We start from the raw sequence: 25,334 nt of genomic DNA, 5'->3' as shown, positions 1-25,334 counted from the left end.
CAAAACAGTTTACAAACTCAGTGTTACAGAGTGTCCTTTGAGAGAATAAGAACAAAGAGATTGGTTACTCTCTCATTTTTTGGCATGGCACTGGTGAGAAAGAACTATATAGTCTTCTATATTGGAGATGGAACTTTGCAGTTCTATCTCCAATATAGAAGACTAAACCAACTTTGGTGAAGCCCAGCCAGAGCTGATCAGAGGTACAAAAGTAAACACATTTGAACACTACCACCTTATCTGTGAGGCAGAAAGCTGCTTCACCCAGTAAGTACAAGGCATCACCTATCACAGCTGGTGTAACTCCACTGAAACATTCCTAGTCTTTCACACACCTCACAGGAGGAAAGATACCTGCACTGACAACTGAACAACCAAGCCTGTAGAGTTCAGAATGCACTAATTCACCAATAGGCTTGGTGCCAAAACATCTTTGACCATTTCAGGAAACACCTAAAACTGGATAAGGCTGTAAAGATGAAGAGGAAGCGGCCTCTCCTGAGTGAGATTTAAAATAACTTACGAGGGATCAGTAAAAAGATGACCACAAAAGCATCAGTTCCATGCTTTCCCACAATACAATTTTCAGGAAAGCCTTGAGAAAGTCAGGCCTATCGTTTAAGATAGAGGATGATGCTACCTCTGAGCACAGGGATCTGTCTCAAACAGTTGAGCTGTCTCTCTTTCTGAGGGAGGTAACTGATTACAATTTCAGCAGACAATGCCTGAGGCAACCCAAATGATAGCAATGGGTCTGACCTTCGAGAAAATCTGTAACAGATAATTCTTATTGTCCTGTTCTTACATGGAAAGAACAAAAATCTGAAAGGTCTGTTTTGTTCTATCTTCAAAGGTTTAGTAAGAAAAACACAGCTGAGCATAAAATGGATTTAAGAAGTTAAATGAATATACAAGTCTTAGGCAAAGAAACCATGTCCTTCTCTACTCATACGCAAGCCTCTAACTACTGCAAGCCAGACTAAAACTGCTGCAAAAAGAAAGTCTTTACAGAGACAAAGTCACACACTTAGAGCTTGTAGATCAGTCTGAAATTCCAAAAAAAAACCCCAAAAAAGAGTAAGACAAAATTGGCTGTGTTACAAATAAACTATAAATACATATTTTTCTATCGCTCCTTGCTCTTAGAATTCCTTCAGCTGAATGGACACATCTTTCAAATTAAGTTTAAAAAAACCTGTAAGTGTATCTAAGCAGAGTGAGACTAGAAAGAGAGATTTGGAAATATACATTCAGAATTTGTAGTACCTCAGCTTACAACTTCACGTCAAATCCATGGTTAAACTGTTCTCAAGTATAATGGCCTTAGAACAATCCATCCAACTGGAGGTCCACAAACTTTCAAAAATAAAATTTTTCACACCCATTAATTAAATACTCCTTCCTCCTTGACTACTTCAAGTTCTCTATATTTGTTTAAGTTGCATTTTTCTATAGAGAGCAGTGGGTTAAGAAGGACTTGTCAAAAATGCAGAACATATCAGTATCACTTGTAGATGATGAATAATTTCAGAAAGCTTTTTCTATGTCATGATCAGTTAAAACAAATTGCTAAAGTAAGAAAGGATTTAATATTCTCTATCAACCAGAAAACTACTTTCAACTAAAAAATTGCAAATATGATACGTATGATATGAGAGAACACAGCACACTACCCAGACAGATTAAAGTGAAATGCTCTTCTCTACTCCCAAACTGTCAATTTCATATACTTCTGTGTTTAGAAGACCTCAACTCTGATAAAAATTAAAAGGGGATAGAAAAGAAAGTCCCCTCAGTCAAAATAGTGTATGTACCAGATTAAGGGTGTGTGAGGGGTGAACTTCCTCATTAACAATAAACCAGAGTACACATCCTGACAAACCACAGGAAATACTGAGTGTTCAGCATCAAGAAAGGAAGTCCAGGTTACTTTTCCAACTTGGATGAGATAGAATCTAATTTTAAAACAGACTGTAAGAAATCTCTCCAGCAAAAACTTCAACTGCAGTAAAACATATTTTCTTAGTATCTTTGGGATAAAAAATTTCACTGCGCAACTTTTTGAGCTACATGATTTGTTGTTGTATTCACATAGTTTAATCTCTTCCTCCTGTTTTTCAGTTAAGTCATGCAAATGAGCAACACAGTTAAAGAAGCAACTACTTGTTGCATCCTTTCCTGCCATACGTGGCATTATCAATGCAACTTGCAGATGGTGACACCTCCTCCAACTTCAATAATGGCAACCCACATTTACAGAACGTTCATAAGTTAAAATACCTGCCTGCCCTTGGGTTTACAAAGATTGACTTTTGTGGTGGTCTCAGGCCTCAGGAGGGTCTACACAGTAACTACAAAACCTGCAGCAAGAAACAGGCCTGTGTCTGAGAAAGCACTGAGTTCTGCTGCAAAGTTAAAACTACTGTACATAAATACATATAGCATAGGAACCCTGCAACAGACCAGCTGAATACACACAACATTTTTCAGATTCAGCCTTCTCCAAGGTATGCATGCAGTAGAGAAGCTGCCCCAGTTTCAATTTTCTCCAAATGAAATTGAATGGAGACATGGAAATCCAAAATTTCTGAAACATGATTTTCCCAATGTCCTTCTAGAAGCTGAAAATCACATCAAACAGAAGGAGTAGTTTAACATGGAAATAAAACCTTACCGTGTCTGAACTTCCTTCCAGCAGTATGTTGATTGCTCTGTTCACATCCCCATTACAATCATGTAGTGCCACTATGCATTCATCCTGGTTTTTCCCCGTCACTTCCATAAGCTGGCAGTAAAAGTCAGACATGTTAAAATATCTAAATTACCATCATAAGAAAGTAAGATCTAGTAGGACCACAAATTACAACAAAGTGCATAGCTAACGTGTCAGAGTAAACTAATATCCTGAATAAAGTAATCTGCATTGTACAGATCTGCTTGGGATTCAGACAAGAGAGGAAGAAGCACAAATTAATCGGTAATCAAGGAAGTACTCTTTCACACCTTTTCTGTTCTGTATGCTTGCAGCAAATGCTGCCAGATGCAGCAGTACCTGAGTGTAAAGGACAACAATAGTTTCAGTATCATCCTCTTTCTCCACCAAAATTGCCCCTCTTTATCCCAGTGTGAGAAAAGACAAAGCAAGACATGGCAGAGAACAGATCCACCTGGAAAACCATTCAGACTAAGAAATACATTATCTTTCAGACAGACTAACTCCCTTGATCCATTTCACCAGTCACAAAGCTGATTAAGGAGATCTAGCTCTGAATTGTGTTCCTTGAACTCATGGTGTATATCCTGAAGAGTGTGTGTCATGGGGCATTCATCAAATTCATCTAAAGAACAAAACCTACATTAGCTAGAAATATATATGCAGAAGATAAAACATATTATATGCAGAACTTAATTAATCTCCTTCCCACCAGCACGGCCAAAACACAATTGATGAGGGTCCTTTGGCTTCACAAAGTACAAAATTTCATTTTTGCAGAGCAACAGAACTAGTTTGTAACAAGAACACAAAAAGCATTTAACAATGCTTCAGAGGAAGTTTTAGAGATTAAAAGAAACCAAGATATCTGCTCCTTTGCTGCATTTATGCATTCAAGCTATTTCTTCCTTCCTGGGTGTAGTCCTAGGTTCTTCAAGAGTTGTGATGTATTCACCAGGACAAAATCACCACTAGCCACAACTGACACCCATATTGTCAGGACTGTTTGAATTAATGGTCTCAGGTGTAACTAGGTAATGAAAGCTTGAGTATCTAACACCCAACACTCACCATGGTAGAGGAAGTGAGAGATTTCATTTATACACTGTAATTCTATAATTTTTATGTATACACGGATCTGTGAGGTAAGGTTACTTTTTAAAATAACACCTTGATTTACCTTTAAGCTATCATTAGACTTTTACTTTTCCTGTAAAACTTCCAAGATATTAGCAAACTCAGCTTACACAGGTGACGTTTTTCTTATGTGCATGTACCTGTGGACAAGCTTAATGCATTCTTTATTCTGACAATCATTAATCATCAGGACCATACTAGAGAGATAAACTGAGGAAGAGACATCAGCACAAACAAGTTTTGGCTCAAGGGTTTCTCTACAAAGGAAAATACACTGAAAACTACACCGTCAGAGCTGTATTCCTACAAAATTTCTCGTAAAAAGACTTTACAGTGCAGTAGAGCACCTTTTCCTAGTTAAACTCATGTCCTTCTGAAAAAATGTTCATCTAACCCATTAACAGATGCCCTACCTCCAAAATATAAGTCAGCTCTAGAACATTTTATTGTGGGACAAAAAAACTTGTACCATAAGAAACATACTTGTTTCACTTTATCTTCAAAATCTGCGTCATTCTTATCGTAGATCATCTGAGCAAGGCGAATCTGTTCTGCTGTTGCCTGAAAAAAAATAACGTCCAATAAAGTATACAAAAGGTAACAATATTTTTTAGAAGTATATCCCAGTGTCCCTGCTTTTTCCTACGGGTACTCAGAAAGAACATAAATAAAAAGGACAGAGATGCTGTGGGGGAGAGATCAATATCTTGTCCATTCCCTTTTATAGTTTTAAATGTTATTTGGGATAGAAGCAATTTCAACACATTCTCATCTATTTGAAACATACTTAAAGGTCACTGTACTGACAGGACCACAATATAATAACACAGAAGGACCAGGTAAGACTACATTTTAGCTACATTAATGATTTCACTTTTATTTAGGATCTACTACTCCCGTATTTAGAGTTTTATTGTAACAAACCAGCAATAGTATCTCTAAATTAACCACATCTCTGATGATCCCTGCTCCTACCCCCTTCCACTGCTCTCCCAACAACAATCTGACTCTGTAGTTTTACAAAGCATTTTAAAAGACTTGGGTCATGTCTCAAGACTTTGCCCATGAACAGCTGCACTAGTTTTTTTAACAAGCAAATACTGGTCTCGGAAAACTGGTAAAGCAACTTGCTTGAATGAAGTACCTGGTGCTTCTGCAACGTTTCTGGACAAAAATGCACGTTGGCAACTTGCACAAAAGCTGAGAGACTGAAAGAGATGCAGTCAAGTACAAAAAATCCAAACACAATACGGCTGAACCCGAAAGAAAAACAACCCTAACACAGATGTCACATCACATATGTCACTTCATAGTGTGGCATCTCCAGCCTATGAACTGCACTTGTAAGAAAATACCAAACAGTGTGCACTACAAGATCTTGGCCCTCATTTGACTTCTGCTCAAAGAGAAGAGGCTACTGTTGCATATAGAGAAAACCGATAGTGAAGAGACCTAGGATCCACTATGCAGCTGCTGAGCCTACAGAGGTTCTTCTTCCTTGAGTGGAATCAGCTCATCTGCTGGAATTTTTGATGGAAAGGATTCACCCTGGGCAGCTGGCTGAATTTCACCTTTTTCCATCCCACTTCACAGGATACACACATGAAATTCTGTGCCTCACAAGGTCAGATCTAATCAGGGTCAGACTGCTTGGCTTTCGGAGTTTACCACAAATCAAGTTTTAAGGAGGTCACCAAGCATAAATGCTGATAAGAGTCTAAAAATTACTCCAATGAACACCACCAGCTGCTTATTTGCTGAAAAGTTACTGCAGCTGTCACAGTTCCTTGAGGGAAGTGACATCTGTGCTCACAGACAGTGCTCCAAGAGAATAAGAGTTTGTAACAGTTGCACACTCAGAGTTACTTCACCTTTTCAGCCTATCATGCTGACAGCTACGTATGTCTCTCCACTGGATAACAGGGGGAGGGCCTGCTCTTGAACTCCCCTTCCACAGAAACCTCTCGTGGTATTCCTTCCACAGAAGCTGCCCTGTCAGTGTGGTGCTCTGAGCAAAGGAGGTTGCTCTTGATGACTGCTGAGAGCTCAGCAGACAGCAGAAACAAAATGTCTGCTGGCTTCAAGAATTTAAGTTTTGTTGATCCATTTTCTCACTCTGATTACAGCCTCCACAGGCACATTGAGACTTATAAGCAAGTGAAGAGATTTTCTTTGAAGATATCCAGAGCAAAAACATACAGACAATATAACTTTTGTAGAGATATGATGGCATATTTTACCAAAAATCAGGAATCCACTAAGATTTATTTTTTCCATAAACAAATGTTTTCTTCAAACCCACCTCAGAAGACAAAAACATTACAATTTAAAAAGAATTATGAATGTGTGACAGCATCTTCAGTTTTCCTGTGCAAGCAGAGAACTTAGAAACTTGTATGTGCAATACCACTCATATTTATGCCAGTGGATTACACCCAGGTGAAATTGAAGATTCGGAAGGGAAAAAAAAAAAACAACAAAACCCGCCAGATGACTAAAAAAACATCAGGCCAATGTCACAAGAATTCTGACCTTTCCTCCAACATGTAGTGATTTTTTATTTTGAAGGCGTCATTGTTAGAATGGATGCTATAGCATCCTAACCAAAAGTATAATTAAGTTTTAAGTCTGACTGAGAAAGCAGTAGTATTTTAAAACAGCCTGAACTTTATTCAGCCTTACAAGACATAATACTTTTTCAGCAGAAGAGTGGAAGAAATGTTTAAACCAAAAACTTCAAACTACCAGAAAACAGAAGCATGCAAAACACATGATTAAGTAACAGTAATAGACATACATCTTACAATAAAATGGCACATTAATTATCCAGAAGCAATGTAATAAAGACATGATGTAATTTGTTACATAATTTAAATTATGATCAATATGACAGTGGAATATCCATTTGGGAAAACACTATGCTATATTCAGAAAAATGAATCATTGGTAATCAAACAGGTAAATCCAGAGACTTCTGCTGATCTGCAAAGACTGACTAAGCAGAAAGGTCCATCTGGTATCTCAACAATAAAATATATGGAGCATTAAAATATAATTGCTACATATGAAATAACCACCTTTTCCACTGAAGTGATCGAACCAGTATCCATTATGCAAAAGGCAGGATAAAAGGACAAAATGCAGAAAAAGGTCCTAATGTCTAAAATCAATTAATCCTCTAGTTTGGAAAGGTCCTCCAGGGATACACCATAACCATACTTACGGTATTTTTTTTTCCTTTTAAAAGCAGAAATTACCAGTGTTCCAGCTTATTCCACTTGCTCCCTGAGGAAAGCTGGCTTCTACCTTTCCTATACCCTTTCATAAGGAACCTGAACAGAACACACTTGCCTTGTCAGTGTGCTGAAAACTCCCAGATCCTTGAGCCACTCCTCATTTCTCCTCTGTTTCAGTCTAACAACCATCTTTGCAGCTTTTCACCGGACTTCCTCCTATTTGCCTATGCCTACCTTGTGCCAGAGAATCCAACCAGGCAAACCACTGCAGTGCTGTCTTGCAAAATGTTGGAAAAGGGGAAGCCACCACTTTTGCTAGGCTGCTCACTATACTACTGCAGCCTTGTTTTAAAATAGAACCAAATTCAACTCATTTGTTGAAAGTCACTTTCTAAATCCACACATTAGCATGAATTACCACTATGCCAAGTGCTGCAAATCAAGATGACAAGGGTTTGAGGTCACATGATTAATACGGTGCAAAACAGACCAAGAGAGTCTCCATATTAAAGACTAGTCCAAAAAACAACAGAAGGCAGTATTTCTCTGTAGAGCACCTCCAGAGTGGTGTGCTACACACACTGCCAGCAAAGAACTGAGACAGTTTTTGAATCCAGACTAATTCTGAGAGGTATCTGTCAAGAGAATAGTGAGTTGACAGAAGCAGAAACATTCTGCACTCTTTGTAACCCAGACGAACACACAACTACCCCTGCCAAGAATCAGTGGCAGTAGGTTGAAACTTAATATCCATCCAACAGATACTGAAAATTTTAGTCTGCTAGGGGATGACCATTTCACTTGGTGAGGGTCCTTGCACAAGAAGTTTAGGATTTTGTAACTTGAAGAGACACTGAATCATGCTGTAGATCACAAAATGCATCTAACAAAGCTTCTCCTGCCCATTCAAATTTCTCCCTTGACCAGAAATCTTCAAACATCAGAAAGCTGGGCAGATAGAAGAGCGGAGATCTGGGGACTGTGAGGTCACAGGACAGAAATCCTGACATGTGTCACTCGCAGGCCGAGGTCAGGGCACGAACAGACGAGAAGCAGGATCATAGCAAAGGCAAAGAAGAACTTTATTCAAAAGAACCGTGTGGTTTTTATAGAGTGGTACGAGAGATTCTATTCTATTGGCTAACAAACAGAAACATCTTTCTCACGCACTCTTCTTGAGAAAAATGGAAAAACAAGGTGGAAAAATAGCACTTGCAAGTTGTTTATGGTCAACAGGTTATCACATCTTTCTAACTCCCTAAAATCTCTCACAAGCTGCTGTGAGAAAAGCTTGCCGTTTCTCTCTCCCTGTCCCATGGCATATACAGACACAGGCATCAAATTCCTCACTGATAGGAGACATTGATGAAGAACACAAAACTCATTTAGAGACAATACAGTAATAACTTAATGCTGTCCTGCATTACAGAGCAATTAATGCAAGTAATCAAGCATAGCCTTTGAAAATAAACCAAAATGTATTTTCACCCCATCTTCTTTCTGCTTTTACTGACTCAGAGAAGAAACTTGTATTCTTACAGTCTCACTTTCAAATCAAAAAAGTTGATACAGTAGCACATACCTGCACTACTTGTTTCTGTGGTTGTGTTGGCTGTGTGGTTGAAATTTGCATTTTGTCCCGAGTGCCCCGGGTACGTTCACTGCCCACCGAAGTCATCATATACAGTATATACAAAACAATGTATGTACAAAATACAAAATCTGAAAGAAAAAAAAGAGCACAAGTTAAGGTGGGTACTGATTCAATAACCAAATAACATAAGTACAGTAGTTTGAACTCCTGCCTATACTACTGATTCTATACAGAGACTCATGAGAAAGCAGCTTTTATACACTATTTTTGGATTAACTGCAGTTTTTAACATTAAAAGGGGAAATGCAGTGGATAGAAAGCCTTTTTATCAGCTGACTGGGATCTGTGTCAATTTGTACTTCTGGATCTCACAGCTTTTTCTAGTTATTTAATATACAAACTTTTCTGTTGGCTACTCTGATTAAGTTTTAGCTCCAGCTGCATCACTCAAACTTCTATAATACCTGCTGTCTAGTTCTGATGCCTGGAATTTAACCACTCTCACATCCACTCAGAACACTACACAAAAATGGTATTAATGAACTAGATAGTTCCTCCTTTCCCTGCTAGCAAAACTTCTTTTCCTGCACATTCATGGAGGTCATGGCCAATTCCAATTCTACTTCTCATCTTTCATTTAAAAGAGAAATTATGATGATTACGTTTAAATCCAGCCTTTATAGCCAGTACTTTTGTTTTATTCTCCCTCATATTTACAGAAACAAGTTATAAAACCCTATCACCCTGCTTTAAACATACCATGGTTGTATAGCAAGAGAGAAACTCGAAAAATACCCCAAATCCCACCCATACATCATCGTTACCCCATCTGTGGCTCTCAGCTTTCATTCTTATTTGTTCTCTAGTATTAAAATTACTTTGAAACAAGACATTATTATTCCTCCTATTTGTACAGCATTTAGCACAGGACTAATCAATGAGCATGGTTTATAGCAGCTATGGCAACTGTAACAGATCTTTCAAATGGTTAGAATGCTCATGTACACTGCCTGGTTTCTGTCCCCATAAGGCTAGAAAGTAAAACTGAAATTTTTTGGAAGTAAGGATAATTTGCAAGAGGTGTACCTGGGCAGAAGGAGAAGTGCAAACAAATACCAAAGTGCTTCTACTGCAGTTGCATTATAGGAGTAGGCCTCAACACAAAACTTGCTAGGGCAACAGCTGCCTAGCACTGAGCTCAGTGCACAATAACCATAGAATTACATAATAAACTCAACTGGAAGGAACTCATCAGGATCATCTACTCCAATTCCTCACCCAGCAAAGGACCATTCCCAAAGTCACACCATGTGCCCAAGACTATTGTCCAAACACTTCTTGTGCTCTGTCAGGCTTGGTGCTGTGACCACTTCCCTGGAGAGCCTGTTCCAATGCCCAGCCCCTGGGTGAAGAACTTTTTTATAATACCGGAAAGAAAAGTGCCCGTAACACAACTCCAGGCTATTCTCTCAGGTCCTGTCACTGGTCACCACAGAGAGGAGATCAGTGTCTGCCTCTCCTCCCTCCTCTTCCCCTTACAATGAAGTTGTAAACTGCTATGAGGACTCAATAGCAGTTTACAACCTCAGTCTCCTCTCTCTTCAGGAAGATGAGCACAGTGCAATTCCAATGGACTGGGACCTGTTCAACACCCAACTGAATCGCTGGCAGTCACAAGTAATGCACATTCAACAATTAAAGCTGCAAAGGGATGCTTCAGTTTAAATACCAATTTGTGATGCTCCAGAGCTTCACCTGCAATCAAAAGGACAATTAATTACATTATCACCTAAATCTCTTCTTTCCTTTAGAAATGCATTCTTGTTGGTCAAAATTGAACCCCGACATTGAATTTATTTATGTACTAGCTAAAGTATTCAATAATGCTTTAATGTCTGGGAGGAAAGTATATTTCCATAAGAAATATACTTGATCAGGAACTGACTGCAGTTATAAGCTGAATTGGAATACTGTGCTTCTACAACTTTTTGAATGTACTGAACAAAGCCAATCTATCTCACAGTCCCTTAAAGCAGTTTAAGTGCATTGCGTTCTAAGGCCCAGAACACACTGACCTTCAGAGCATTGTGTCTGACAAGAAGGCCAGATACAGCCAAAACAAAAAGTTACCTGAACTACTGACACCATGTTCTATGGAATTATAAAGTAGATGTGGAGATGCTCTGGGCAGCAAATTCAACATTTATCACTGACTATCTGCTCATGGCCATTCATAGATATGTTAAAGACGTATGGATATTTTCAGCTGAGTCTGCAGTAGTATTACTTCAGCTGTCTATGTTAAAATCTGCTTTATAAGCTTTGCTGACTGGACAGACAACATCCAAAAACTTCAATTTATATAGACTAATAATAGACCTTTGGGTTAGCTTTTTGTTTCGTTGGAATTTTTTCAGTATTTCTTTTTCCAAGGATCAGACTGATTATCACAATTCAAACTAGCACAATGAGCAATGCAAAAAGCCTTGAATAGAGCAAACAAGAGAGCACTAACTTCTCTGAAAGATAAGCTTATAGTTTCATATATGGTTGTCTAGAATCAACCCATAGTGACTTAAGATTTGTTGAGAAAATGTAACTTCACTGGGTCTCAATTTGTTAATAATTTCTGAATTACCATCATATTTATTACAGTACCTAGGAATTTTGATATTTCTCTCAGTGTGATTTCCCTCAATAACACCAAAGCTACTGAAAATATAATGATTCATATTTTAGACAGGACAGCAGGACACTTTTATTAAAAAAATTTCTGTGTGTTTGCAAAGCACATGCTGAAATACACCCTACACTTTGGCAGCCAGGCAATCTATGGTTCCTCAAGAATATTATGCTTCTTCTCCTTTTCCTAGCACGTGTCTGTCCCACCACTGCTTAAGCCATACTTGCTCTTCAGAATAAAAGGATACTTTAAGAAAAAAGGCAGGCACACAAATGGCTGGAACACTCCTGGGAGACGACATATCACAGAAAGATCAGGCTGCTGTGGGAACAGAGTTCAAACAACCTGAACAGCTTAACAGGGTTTTTAAAGAAGATCTTCATCCTCCTGATTGTGCGATACACGAGCAGCACTATTTGGCAGGTTAGAACAAAAAAAAAAAAAGCCCAGCAAAGGTACAGACAGCAGGATGCACTTGTGCTTGCCTCAGCCAAGTGTGGAACCCCACACTCAGTTTGACAGTCCCCAACAAGCCAACAAAGACATGCTATAATCCATCAGACACAATCTAGTCTTCTTAAAAGCACAACTGGCAGCCTGATAAAAAGAGAATTTTCAAAATACTGTTATTTTACTTCCTCTTAGGTTGGCTCCTACTGCCTACTGGTAGCGTCCAGACACAGCAGCTGGAGGGCTGTGCTCCACGGCAGACACTGCACTGAGCAGGGACACATGACTGAGGCTTCACACCCAACCACACCTACTGAAGAGTAAGAAGCAACAGCAGCAGGGAGGCACTGCCTCCAAATTATCAGTGACAACAGTTTTGAGCATAAGTGGGATATTATTAATTAATTAGATGGGGCTGAACAAGAACATTTCCTCGCTCACAAAGCAGCTTCTTATTCTCTCCAACTCATCATATTCATCAAGTCTGTTTGGCAGGCTGCTGTCACAGTAATGAGCAAGATATCACAAACTGATGAACTTAATTTTAACTGTAGATCAAATGAGGAAATATGATTTGAGACTGGGAGGAAGAAAACTCTTAATTAAAATCTATTTTACAAAGATTTAAAAAATATTCAGGTGGGCAGATGCATCAGTTTCCATGTCAGCATGCGGTGCAGTGCAAAAATACCCTATCAGCAGTTAATATCTGACCTTGCAGACACTGCAATACTAATAAGCAACCAAAACAGCTGTATCTGAAGAAACATATAAAATATTAAATGAAACTAGTACGAGTTTCATCACTTTCTATACACTAGTACAGAGCACTAGTGAAAAAAAAGGAGAAAGTATTAAAGAAAGAGGGCTTCCCAAAATTCTTGTGTAAAGAAGTGCCTGTATTCTCTCATGACGATTAATGAAGATGCACAAGATTCCTGTAAACTTTTTTCTTTTGTCACTGATGTAACCGAGTACCCACAGACCAAGGTTGTCTTTACTAATTTAAAAACAAACAAAAACCAAAACCCAAACAAAACTAAAATTTAAAAATGTCTTTATCATTAGTTACGACTTCATTAAAAAATTTCCATTAAAAATGGAAAGCAACAGAAGAATCTATGATGAAAGCCATCCCAACTCTCAGTCTTTTGTTTTAGTTTTCTGTCTGTACAGCATGTATATTATAATTTAACCCTTTCTAAAACTACCAAATTCCCCACCTCCAAAGTCTTCATCCCTTGTCTTATCCAACACATTTCGTTGTTTTTCCACTTTGGATTTCAGAAGGAAAAGAGAAAGGCAAATAATCAAAGATTAATTGAACATGTATCAACACAAACTGCAGGGTTTTTTAAGCTATTATGACGTTTTCTATGATCTGTTCCACCTTCTTTCAGCAAGAGCTTTAAGCCTTTTAGACTTTGAAATCAGAAAACCTAAAAATACAGAGAGTAAAAGCTGATTTGACATGGCTGCAGGCCCCCAAGACACAGGAAATCTATTATTGAACTTCCAGGAACAGACATAGCAACAGCAATAGCAACTGACTTTCAAGATTCCTCTAGAAGTTAAATATTCACTTCCATCAGTTGAAAAAAAAATCTGCAGTTTCGATTCCTTTCCTGAGGCAGTCTCAAGTAAGTTACTGTCTTGATTCCTGGCCAAGAAGCTGTGCTAAACCATGGAAAGACCACTGTGAACACCTTAAAAATGTGATTGCTTTTTTATATTCAAAATACAAAACTACCAGTCAAAGATTTCTCACAGGGACATGGTTGGGAAAAGACTGCAGGACACTGCCTGAGGAGGGCATAACTACTGTACATGTACAGTGACCTCATATTTTACTGCTCCAGCTGTTGAAATTTATGAGTAGGAAGAAAAAGAATAGCAGGAAAAAATTACGTCTACAAAGCATCGATGTAATGCATTTCCCCTGTGTGCTGTTGTCCAGAGCATCTCACCATCTTTATTGCTGATTGAAACAGGAAGAGTTTGCAGGAGTCAGATGTTCCTCAGTAGCCATGCTGATGGCTCAGGGTCTGTATTGCCCCAAGCAACTACAGTGAATGTGAGTTTATGGATCCTGGGAGAATTCATGTCTCATCTTACAGTCTTCCATGGCAAATAGGAAAAATATTGACCTGCATCACTGGCAGAACACCAAAGGAGAGAGAAACTTTACTATCTATATGTTCTTCTGTTTTACAAAGGAGAGACTATTGCTGGGTTCAGTGTGAGTACCAGCACAAACACAAACTAATACATAAACAAGCTGTGTTAACAAACTGTAACCAATAACCAAGTGACTACTCTTACCCACTTTTAAGAACCCTCCAAGTTGTTATTTGAAACAATTATCCTGCTAGGCAAATCTATAATTAGCTAAGAACTAGATTTTCCCATCTGCAAAAACCAGAAATTTCTCCTTAATACCAGAGAAAAATAATTTTACTTTAAGGATTAGTACTCCTAACCATAAACTTTGCAAAGTAAGACAAAGAAATACACAAATAGGTCTTACAAATAAAAGACAGCACTTGGTAAAAGTTTTGGAAGAGCAAGTGCTCCTCCTCAAAAGACTGGAGTTAGGCAAAAGCTGGTCACATATTCAGAGCCCAAAAGCATTATGTGAATGAGGGACTGAAGACAGCACATTTTCCAGTAGTAGAGCATGTTTCAACCATGGAAGTTAGGTATTATAACTAACATTTTTTAAAATCCCCTCAGAATATCTATTTTTTTCCTATTATCCCAGTGTGTCGGCTGAGAGCTATGCTTTACATTTCAGAATCTACTGGTGATTCTCTAGTTTTAACCAAAATCTGACAGCTACACTCAACAGACATCCTGCAGATTTGTCCTCATAATTTCTTTAAAAATATTGAAGCTTCTGAGGCAACATGTATCCTTACTCATACTGAAATTTCTAAAGGAAGAAATGCAACTTTACCTGTTATTTACAAAAAAAAAAAAAAAAGTAAGACAATCAAACACACCAAAATCGGAGAAGTCTGACTGACTTCCACCTACAGCTTAATCTTCCATACAGCCAACTCAATCTTCAGACTTGTAAAAAACTGGTTAGCAAAACTTACCCAGCTCCACTGCTGTCTGTATGCACCCGAGTGACTCTGGACAATCAAAGGCAGTGAATGTCCTAAAACATTCAGAGGACTTGACCTCATGTTTCAGACATCAGTATCTACAAGGAATCAAGTTCTGCTCCCTGAACTATTAAGTCTCATGTCTGCAGGACCTGCAAAATGCACTAGATACCAACAGTTATGATTAACTGTACTGAAATTTCAAGGAACAGAGAGACACAGACAAACTGCACATTGTTTTCTAAGCACCAGACTCTGGACTATCAGAACTAGATAACAGAGATTAGACCACAGCTGCTGCCACAAAAAAAAAAAAAAAAAAAAAAAAAAAACCCACCCCAACAAAACTCCAAACCTAACAAGAAAGAAAAGGCTGCACTGGCCCAAAGGAAAATGGAATAATGAAATATATAGGAAACAGGAATTCTCTTTGACAACCAGCCATCAGAGGGATTCCCTGAGGAAGAGGCAATAACAAGTTCACTTTCCAAGTATATTTGTCTGCTAAGAACTATCTCAAGGAAAGTTTTGGCCTGTCCAAACAGTTTATGACCTGAAGGAAAAATACAGGTTCCGGCCATCTTTGACTGAAGACCCTCATTTCTTGCCCTCTGTCAGAGGAAAGACTTTCTTACATGAAACCTCTCTAACAGCCGCCAAGGTAGAAGAGATAACATTCTCAACACTGGCCACCATAGCATGCTGTCCTGAATGGTCAACCCCATCAGTATCTCAGGCCAGAGAGTATACACAGGGGCTTAGAGGTGGTGCTTGTACACCCATGAACATAATAACTTCCTCTTGTGACAGAAGGAAAGGAACCTCGGGAGATAAAAGAAAATACTAGCCAAGTCAATACACAGCACACTTGCTGTTTATTCCATGACTGCTACATTAGGTGGTGAAGAACCATTAGGGTCACAAATCTCTACATACCTGTTTCTCAAGGAATAATCACAAAGGAAGAAAGGAGAGAAAACACCAAGGGCCTTACTTTTTCTAAGGTCTCCTGACTAGCATCCAGTGGAGGGGAACTATTGTGTCTACAACTTCCAACAATGCAGTAGCTGCCAAAACTGCAGCCTCGCCCTTCTCTGCAACAGACACTCCAATTGAATCATTCACTGCATTAACTAGGATGATTGGAAAAAACATTACCTAGTATTTAGTAAAAAAAGGTTTATTGCAGGCGAGGGAAAAAAGAACTAATTAGCAGGCTTTTCAGAGTTGAAAATCATTATCCTGTGCAACCAGAACCAACACAGCCCTCCTGAAGTCTCTCAAACAAGTAAAGGATGGCTGAGCACACTTAAGGTTAAAAAAACCCACAGTTGGACTGGAGTTTTAGTTCCCCTTTGGGACCTGGCTTGAAGTTCAACCCATAGCTTGGGCAGAACCCAAACAGTTTGTTCCAATAAAACCAGTATCAGCTCACATCTAAGACCACAGAACTGTGAGCAATCACCAGAAATGGCATGCCTACTCCCCCACTCCTTAACCACAAAATATTGCTCATTTTCTTCAATCAGGCTAATAATTCTGCAGTTGCAGAGGGAGTCGGTTCAGTAGGCTCACCCAAGAGCAAACTAAAGCCTCTAAAACAAAACAATCAGTCAGTTCAACAAGCTTATCCAGTGGAAAACTATGTGGCTATATAACTGCTGAATCTGACAGGAGGGACAGGGATCAAGTTCATGATGAAAGGGGGAACTTGCCTTTAGTAGACAGGTACCACTACAGCACATGTAGAAATGTATTTTGTTTTTCTAGGATCCAGTAGAGCATGACTTGATCCTGGTCAAGTCCACTGCATGGAATCAAAAAATTTAGAAACAATTATCTATAGGTATTTAAAAAAAAAAAAAACCCAGCCAACCTCCCAGCAGAGTTTTGAAGAAAAGTATGTATTTGAATATATGATTATCTTGCAGGAAAAGAGGCTTCTATCACGTTTACTGAGGAACACTTCATATTCAACCTCTTAGATACCTGTTAGCATCCAGTTAGTAACTTGCAGTGAAGAGTATATTTAAGATTTGGAGGTGGTTTATCCAAAGAGGAGGAGGGTATATTCAACATGAGAACAGCCACACTGACACAGCTTATGTTAACCTGAAATATAGTCTTTTCCCCAAGCTACAGAAGCATATGTTTACATTCAGCTTCAGGCATTAAAATAGATTCAAACTAGTCCAAAGCAACTTATTCACCCATAACAATCTTAAATGATTTTGTATGCACAACTGAATATTCAATACTTTTACCAGTCATCTGTGGATTTCAGTTTTAGAGGAATAACACAAAAGCCCCACCTTTTCAGAGTTTGTTTACTCAAAGCATACCCTCTGAGGGGGAAACGAGGAAATCCAGACAAAACCTTTGAGGAAAACAGAGCTGGGTGACTTTGAAGTTCTTTGAATGGCTCTCTCCACTAGAAGAATCACAAAGCAAAACCTCTTCAGACTGCAATAATTTGCAAAGCTTTCCAGCCTGAGATGAACTCTGGGGTCAGCAAAAAGCCCAGGTGGGCTCAGGGCACACATAAATATGTAGGTGAGAAAACAGCTGCAGAATACCAACTAGACAAGTTATAGATGTTCTCTTCAAAGAATACATGAAAGGACATAAGAACTCAGGCCACAGGCTCATTAAGCCATCAATACTATGACACAAAAAAAAAACCAACTTAAGTGGCCAAAGCATCTCAGGTAAGATTGAAATACACCACTGAAGCGGCACAGGGTTGATGACCTTCCTGTACTAACTGTGACTGATTTGTCTCAAAACCACTGTTCCCTGCCCTTCTTTTGACAACGTCAACAGGACACTTCCAGAACAGTTAAAGCTTGGGCTGCCAGCAAACACACCACTCAGGCTTCCACCAGTTTGTCAATACTACCAACTGTAAGATAGAACACTTAAAACCAAAAAAAATTTCATTGGATCACTCCCACTTACCACTACCATTACAATCAACAGCTACCTTGTACTCACAGGATGAGTAATGCATGCAACCACAAAAAAAAAAAAAAAAAAAAAAAAAAAAAAAAGAAAAAAAAAGGCTGTTAAATAACAAGTGAAAACTTTTAAACCAACTTACTACAAAAGCTAATCCAGAACAAACTGTTTCAGAAAATTAAACAAGAAAAAAAAGACCAGGGAATAACAAATACTGGGAACAGCTGGCTTTGGCTATTAAATGTAATAAATGCATACTTCAGTTACCCACTATGATATAACAACCCATACCTGATCAGCCTCTAAAATGAATTGCTGTCTCCACAGAAAGACAAACTAAGTAATAAGATTCAAGTAGAAACACAGGCACTCCAAATGACACCAAGAACCAGGAACACCTGGCAGGACAATACTCAGCAGGGGGAATTCTCTTGGAACAGTTTGCTCAGAAACAAGGTGTCACACAGGAAACAGCACTGCACATCAGACATCTCGCTGCCAGATCACAAACACACTCCTTGCCTGCACTTTCCCTGCCTCCCCCAGCGTCACCAAACCACTCTCTCCTGGAACAACTGCCAAAGGAATTCTTTGAATAGAAACCGATACAAGCAACAGGACTAAAAATAGCTGAGCAAGAGCAGAGACATTTTCACACTTGCAGAAACACACTCAACTGCATTAAAAAAAAAAAAAAAAGGCACCTATTTAATTCACGCTAGAATTGACAATGAGGGATAAAGTAGAAAGTGCCACCACAGTAAAGTTTTGGAGGGCAGTATTAATTCAGACTTATGCCACTCATCAGATCACATTACAATACGTACAAAAAAACCCAATGCTATGCACGTGATATAGAAAGGAATACACTCAGTAATCAGTAATGCTGTATCTATAAAATGTGATAGCAGATTTCTGATTTTAGCTTCAGTTTTGGTGGCAACACCAAACAGCTCAGTATCTTCCTGCACCTGTACAGAGCCCAACCCCTGAACCAGACACCAAGGGAAGATCGCCAGCACAAACCACTCGTTGGGACACGTTCATATACTCAGAAGATCAAAGAAAGCAAGGAGTCTTGAAGAAAACCACTTTTAAATAAAGCAAAATATTCCAGAACATCTTTCTATATTTTTTGTTCCAGATAATATTTCTCAAGACTAATCTTAGGCAGGAATATCCACCAAAACAAAAAAAGGGGTTTTTTTCCAGTTGTTTTTTTTGTTTTTTGCAGTGACATACATTGTCTCTGAATCTAAAGTTTCAGAAGGAGGAAAAGAAATAATAGTTTGTAAGGCAGTGCTAACTATTTCCTTTCTTCACAATCACTGTACATCACATCTTAATGAAAACTATCAGCCATTTGGCTCAGTTTAGCCCTTTCAAAGTTAAAAAACACTGTGAGGAGTGAAATCCTTTTACAAACTTACTGTCAGGTGCTCAAAAACAAGAAACAACTAAAACAGCACCAAAACCTGAAAGCCATCAAAGATCACTTCCATTTCTCTGCCACCTCTGGATTGCTCTTTCTACAGTCACAACCATTGTTACCATTTTGTCTAGCTTTAAACAAGCAGATTTGACAAGTTTCCTCTGATACTACTCCTCACTTGCTTCAGTCAGAAACCTTGGGTTTACCTCAAGCTTTCCCCCACCTGATTTTATTTTCCTCACAATCACAGCTTCTCAACTTAGTGTCATGTGTAAATTCAGCTATTTCATCAGTCTAGAACTCATGTGAGGTCAGGTCTATCTCATCTGCACCAAAATTATATCAGACTTTCAAAAGAGATGAAGTATTAATTATCTTTACAACCTAAAACATGCTAGAAAGAAGCAGGCAAATAAAAAGCCCTCTATGCAGAATTCAACCTAATAGCAAGAATACAGTCATCCAGGCTGTTCTCACCCTTGAAATCCAAATTAAATTAATCTCTCACTTCTTAGTTTCTTAAATTTTCTGAGGAAGAAACCAAAGAGACAAGGTGCTCACATAAAGCATCAAATTGCCTACAGATTTACTGCATTTAATTCAGTATTTACTTTCTCTCTAAATGTAAGTGGGGTGGAGAATGACTTGTATGCTTTTTCTAAGACCCATGGCCACTGTTCAAGCTCCATCTGTACCTTCTTCCGCTAATCTAGTCTGACTTAAATGTTATTTGTGTTTGCCATCTCCAGTAGGAAGTTGTCATTCTCCTCCACCACTTCTTTCCAAGCTAAACCAGCTCACAATAAAATTCAAACAAGGGCAAGAGTAATATTGTCTTTTTAAGTTCACAAAATCTGAACAAGTATATGGAGCTTTTCTTTAAAACTCTCTTCCTATTGTTAAGCCATTAAAAAATTCCTTTTCATATTAATGTATTTCCTTATCTTCATCAAGTTAACATTCCCTTCTAACATATTTTTGTAGTCCAAGTTAGTCGAGTACAGCATAAGAATGAATCACAGTCCCCGATTCCACACAGGTACGCCAGGTTTCTATACTGTGCAAGGCAATATTAAAATGCCTAAGTAGAAAAAGTGTTTTCTAAAACATTCCAAGAGGATAGTAATGACCTGTCCATTTTACCACTGAAAGTCTGAAAGGCCAAGCACTTTCCTGCAAGATGAAGTTACTCACTTTTGAAACAAAACGGAGCTGTACTCTATACACAGCTCCTGAAACAGCTTATTTATTCTAACTGTAAACCTCACCATCAGCACACATATGAATTCTGAGCCTGCACCTGGAATACACATTGTGCTAACCACAGTGTTCAACTCTAGCAACAACACTGAAATATTACAGGTACCAGATACAGAGAGCATACCGCCTCTATAAAAACTTCACTAAACAAATGGTTTGACAACCACAATCTTGAAAACCATTTCAGGAGATGTGTTGTAAACATCAGTTTTCTTCAAGCAAACCAGAAAGCTGTATGTACACAAAAACCAAGCAAAGCATGAGCAAGAAATAATCAAGATAAAATATTACAAGTTCTAAAAATTGCATTACAAACTTAAGTAACAGTTTCTAAAACACAGTAATAATTTTCACTCATTTACAGAGCCTTATTAAAAAATTCTAGCACAGCAGGGGGCTGTTAGGCACACTTGCTGAAAAAGCCAAGACGACACTGAAAATAAATTATGAAACCAATAGTAGGCAAGTTTAAAATGCAGAACAGTATGATGCCTTAAATGTGTTCTCAATTTAACACAAGACTATTTTTCAAGTTCAATGAGCACACTGTCAAAAACATGGCTTTTTGAAAACTAGTAAGAACCTGAGTCAGTAGAATAAAGTAAAAACAAACATTTAAAAGGAAGTATATAACACACCTCCTCTGATCAGGGAAAAAAAGTACAAGAGATAGCAGTCAGCCAAAACTGCAATCAGCAGAAAGTGAACGGCTAAAAACCCACTCACTGTCTCACCTTCAGAACACTGAAATTTGCTGTTCTGTAGGGCTTTAAGGTAGTTTTTTTTTTGAAAGTATACAAGCCTCACCTAAGAGGTACCATCCTTTTGGTTCCTTCAGTTTATGATGTCTAATATTAGAAAAAACATACTTACCAGCTCTGTTGCTATGCTCTAAAACTCTAAGGAAAAAGGCATTAGAATGACCTTAGTTTTGATATTCAAAAGAATAATGATCTTTTTAAATTTTTTTTCAAGTTAAACTGAGGGCATATTTCCATTTTTTGCTTCAAATTAGAAATTTGTGTGATTTAAAATATATATGTATATATATAAGCAAATGTATATACAAAACTTTTTCAAAAGAGAGATTAAGAATACATATTATAGGTCAACACTTCAACAAGCTTTGATACATTCCTGAAACTTAATCCTTGGGAGGTCAATGTACACCAAGTCCTGAAAGAACTAAACATCCAACTTCCTCCCAGCTGGTCTTTGAGATTTCAGGAAAGCATAGCCCCACACCTCCCCAGCTATAAACACCATACCAGTATAAAATACAATAGAGTTATAACACCCAAACATGCTAGCTAGTGGAAGCTAGCTTCCACTAGCTTCCAGCCTAGTGGAAGCTCCATTTTCAGGCTTTGCCATGTTTCCAGATGAATCCTTTTAGGTTTTAACTATAACAAAATCAATAAAATTCATATACAAATTTTAGCAAAGTTTAGCAAAGTGTTTACCTATGTTTACATGAGGTTACTTCACCTGGTAGGGAAATAGCTGAGATTTTTCAGGAAATGTAAGAGGTGGTAATGTTCTTATTTTATTCAACAGAACAACTAAATGAATCTACCAAGAGAATTAACTTTCCTCAGAATTATTGAGTGCCAGAAGATATGGCTTATTCCCTTCAACATTTGTGTTTTAGAAAAGAAAAAAATATTACCTTAAAAAAACTTTCACAGTCTTTCCAGCATATCTGTTAATATATAAGCTTCTGGGAGATACAGCAAGTTGTCAATGTTACACTACACATAGCCATAAATTCAGAACAAAAACATTTGTAGGAATACTAAAAGATGCAAAACAACCTCACAGCTTTGCAGTCATCATTACCATTAGCCACTACACACTAACAGAGCAACACCGTTTCAAAGGACTGAAACATAGTCTCAGTGTCAAAGAATTCACCAGGCAGATATAACAGCCAAATGGGAGGTTGAGAACAGAGAACCCTTTCTCTCCCCCAAGTACTCCACCAGGGCTGATCATTCCCGGCATTATTTCATTACTCACTTTCAGTGCAATTCATCAAAGAAGGAATTTTGTTTGTTTGTTAAGACACACCTAAAGTTCTCCAGCATTACTGATACTACTTATATGAACCAGGCTCCAAATAATTTGAACAAACAAATCAAAGTGGCAACCCACCATATCAAGATCAAGAATACCAAACTCTTCCCCCTTTTTCCCGCACTGCAAACCTGTCTTGTAACTAGCCCCAAGCCACATCCTCCTCCTGTTCCTCCACAAGCAACTCACTCTGTCCTTCTCCCTTTACACACTGCATTAAAACCTGTCTGTTAAGTCAAAGAAAGTATCATCAAAAGTCCACGTTAACAACTAATCCTAACTTTTCTCCAGTACTGTAGAGCAACTGGAAAATGAGGAAGAGTTATATACCAGCTTTTCAACCAGGGTCCATCAGGGGACCTACAACCATAAAAGCAGTTTCCAGCCCCTCACCACTCCTAAACAAAGTCCCAAGAAGAAAAATGATGCTGACTCCAGTTGCTCAGCTCTTTCATTTGTTTTCCCCTACATTCAGTTCCAGTTTCAAACAGCTATCTGTTTTTTTGCTGGGTGGAAAGGCCTTTAGTTATCACAGTGTGGCTCAAATGTTCAACATCACTTTGTTTTTGCCTGAAAGGCAAGATGCCTCCCTCAATATGTTTTTGTGTTCAATTTTTACTTAAGTAGTAAAATTAACTGAAATGAGATGGTTCTGTAGTTTCTTGCATTATGTTTTATCATATTTTATAGTGGGTGAGTCATTTAATAACTAATGAAACACTTGAACACCTCCTCTTGATCTGTCATTTTAATGGATTTCCTTATTGAGAACAATATAAAAGTTGTACACATTCTTGCTCCGCTCTCTCTCACGTCAAAAGTTCTCAAAAGCACTCCCCAGCAATCCACAGAATCAGCAAGGGAGCAAAGTCATCCAAATATTTGAGGCAGGTTTCCTAGCAGAAACTACACCTCAGTGATGTTTCATTTTGGATGACTGTTCTACAAGAGTCATCCCAGCACTTGCCAGATTCAATAACCCTAACTATGAAAGTAATTTTAACCATCTAATTTTATTTCAACCTTTCTCTACAGTTGTGGAGGTCTTGTGGTTTTTGGGAAAAGTGTCTGGACTTGTGAGAGTACAAAAACTAGGCTGGTCCAGTTAGCTTCTAATTTAGGACTCATATAGTTCTGGAAAGTGTGGGCTTCAGTCCCATTAAAAAGTACTTTTAAAAATACTTTTGATGTACATAGCTTCACAAAATGGAGTTCAATATGCAGTAAGAAGTCAGTCTAACCTCTCCTAAATGATGTATTGTACTTCAAGTCGTCATTTACAATCCATGCAATTCCTAGACAGAACATACAAAGGACCTGGGCAATTTTATCACTATCAGACAATCAAGTGTTCAACCTGTTTCTTCCCTCACAGACTGCTGAATTATTTTTTTCAATTCAGCTAGAACGAGGAGAGTCAATTAGCCCTTATCTGCAAGCACAGAAATTATTCAAATTTGAAATATGCCTCTTACAGCATTTTCACAGTACTCTCTAAACCCACCCATTTCTCAACCAACCAAGAATCATTAATTACTGTGAATATCACACCACCCATACTAAATTCAATGTTTAATCCACCTCTTTCTCAAAGGCCAGCAAGGACATATAAATTGAGTTTGCCTGAAGGACTACTGATCTGACTAGGTGAAGTAGCTGCACCCAGAGAAAAAAGCCTGGGAGGGATGTGGTGCCTCACCAACATGTCTAAGTACCTGGAGGAAAGGTACACAGCCAGGCTATTTTCAGCAGTGCCCAGTGACAGGACCAGAGCAAAAGGGCCGAAACACAGGAGGCTCCCTGTGAGCCACAGGGAACACTTTTGTGCCTTGAGGGCAACCAAGCACTGGCACAGCACAGGTTGCCCAGTGAGGTGGCAGAGTCTCCACTGGAGATATTCAAAACACATTCAGACACAGCCCTGGGAAACCTGCTGTAGATGGTGCTGCTTGAGAAAGGGGAGACTTGAACACCTCCAGAATTGCCTGTCAGCCTAGGCCAGTCCATGACAAAGTGAAGGAAAAAGGCAAGAAAGTCCTTTAACAGAAAAGCTGTTATCAAAAACATACCACAAGCTCCATCAGAGACAATTCTTAAGCTCCAGCATTTCTGCTCCAACAGTAAAATAGAGAAAATCAAGGGAGTCTTCAATTAAATCAGGTAGGCTAAAAGTCATTGGGACAAAATCCAGAAACATACACTACTACATCAACAAATAAAATGGTAAACAACAAAAACTGTATGTTTTTGTTGTACAGGTATTAAGTTCAAATGAGTTTTATACTAGCAGTAATAACAGAGAACTATTCAAAAAAGATAATAAGCATCTTTTTGTAAGATGCAAAGATGAGTTCCTGGGCATTGCTGCTAATCTGGACATCAAGAAACAGCAAAGAAACACAACAGGTTGAAGATACGCATCAAAAAGTGTTTACTCAAACACTAAGGAAAAAAACAAACATTTAAGTACTCATTAACTTAACTTCACCAACCTCATAAGTCTATTCCAATCTTTCTCTAAAAAAAATTTCTGACAGCTACCCCTTGGCACTTAACCTACGTTCAAAACATTCATAAATTCATTCAGTGGCTTAGAAAAGAAAGTGAAGCACAAGACCAGGAAGCGCAGTACTCTTCGCCCTCATCACACTTAGTCACCCGAAGTTAACATCACTAACTTAGGTA

General features: G+C 38.4%; 1 protein-coding gene across 17 annotated transcripts in view; it reads right to left on the bottom strand.

Moving 5' to 3' along the window:
• Positions 1-25,334, bottom strand: part of UBAP2 (ubiquitin associated protein 2) — a 418,367-nt gene that overhangs the window by 76,879 nt on the left and 316,154 nt on the right. For 14 of the 17 annotated variants that reach the window (XM_050987429.1, XM_050987419.1, XM_050987427.1 and 11 more), the window contains 3 exons: positions 8,669-8,808; positions 4,334-4,411; positions 2,675-2,785 (listed from right to left, as the gene is read on the bottom strand). In XM_050987429.1, the coding sequence (XP_050843386.1) occupies positions 2,675-2,785; positions 4,334-4,411; positions 8,669-8,767 (288 nt within the window). In that variant the 5' untranslated portion in view covers positions 8,768-8,808. Of the gene's footprint in view, positions 1-2,674; positions 2,786-4,333; positions 4,412-8,668; positions 8,809-25,334 lie in introns of those variants that run through there. The other 3 variants (XM_050987431.1, XM_050987430.1, XM_050987425.1) reach the window with 2 other exon arrangements.

Source organism: Serinus canaria, chromosome Z, assembly GCF_022539315.1.
Source record: "Serinus canaria isolate serCan28SL12 chromosome Z, serCan2020, whole genome shotgun sequence".
NCBI classification, from domain to species: domain Eukaryota; kingdom Metazoa; phylum Chordata; class Aves; order Passeriformes; family Fringillidae; genus Serinus; species Serinus canaria.
This window is presented reverse-complemented; position numbering and strand designations above follow the sequence as displayed.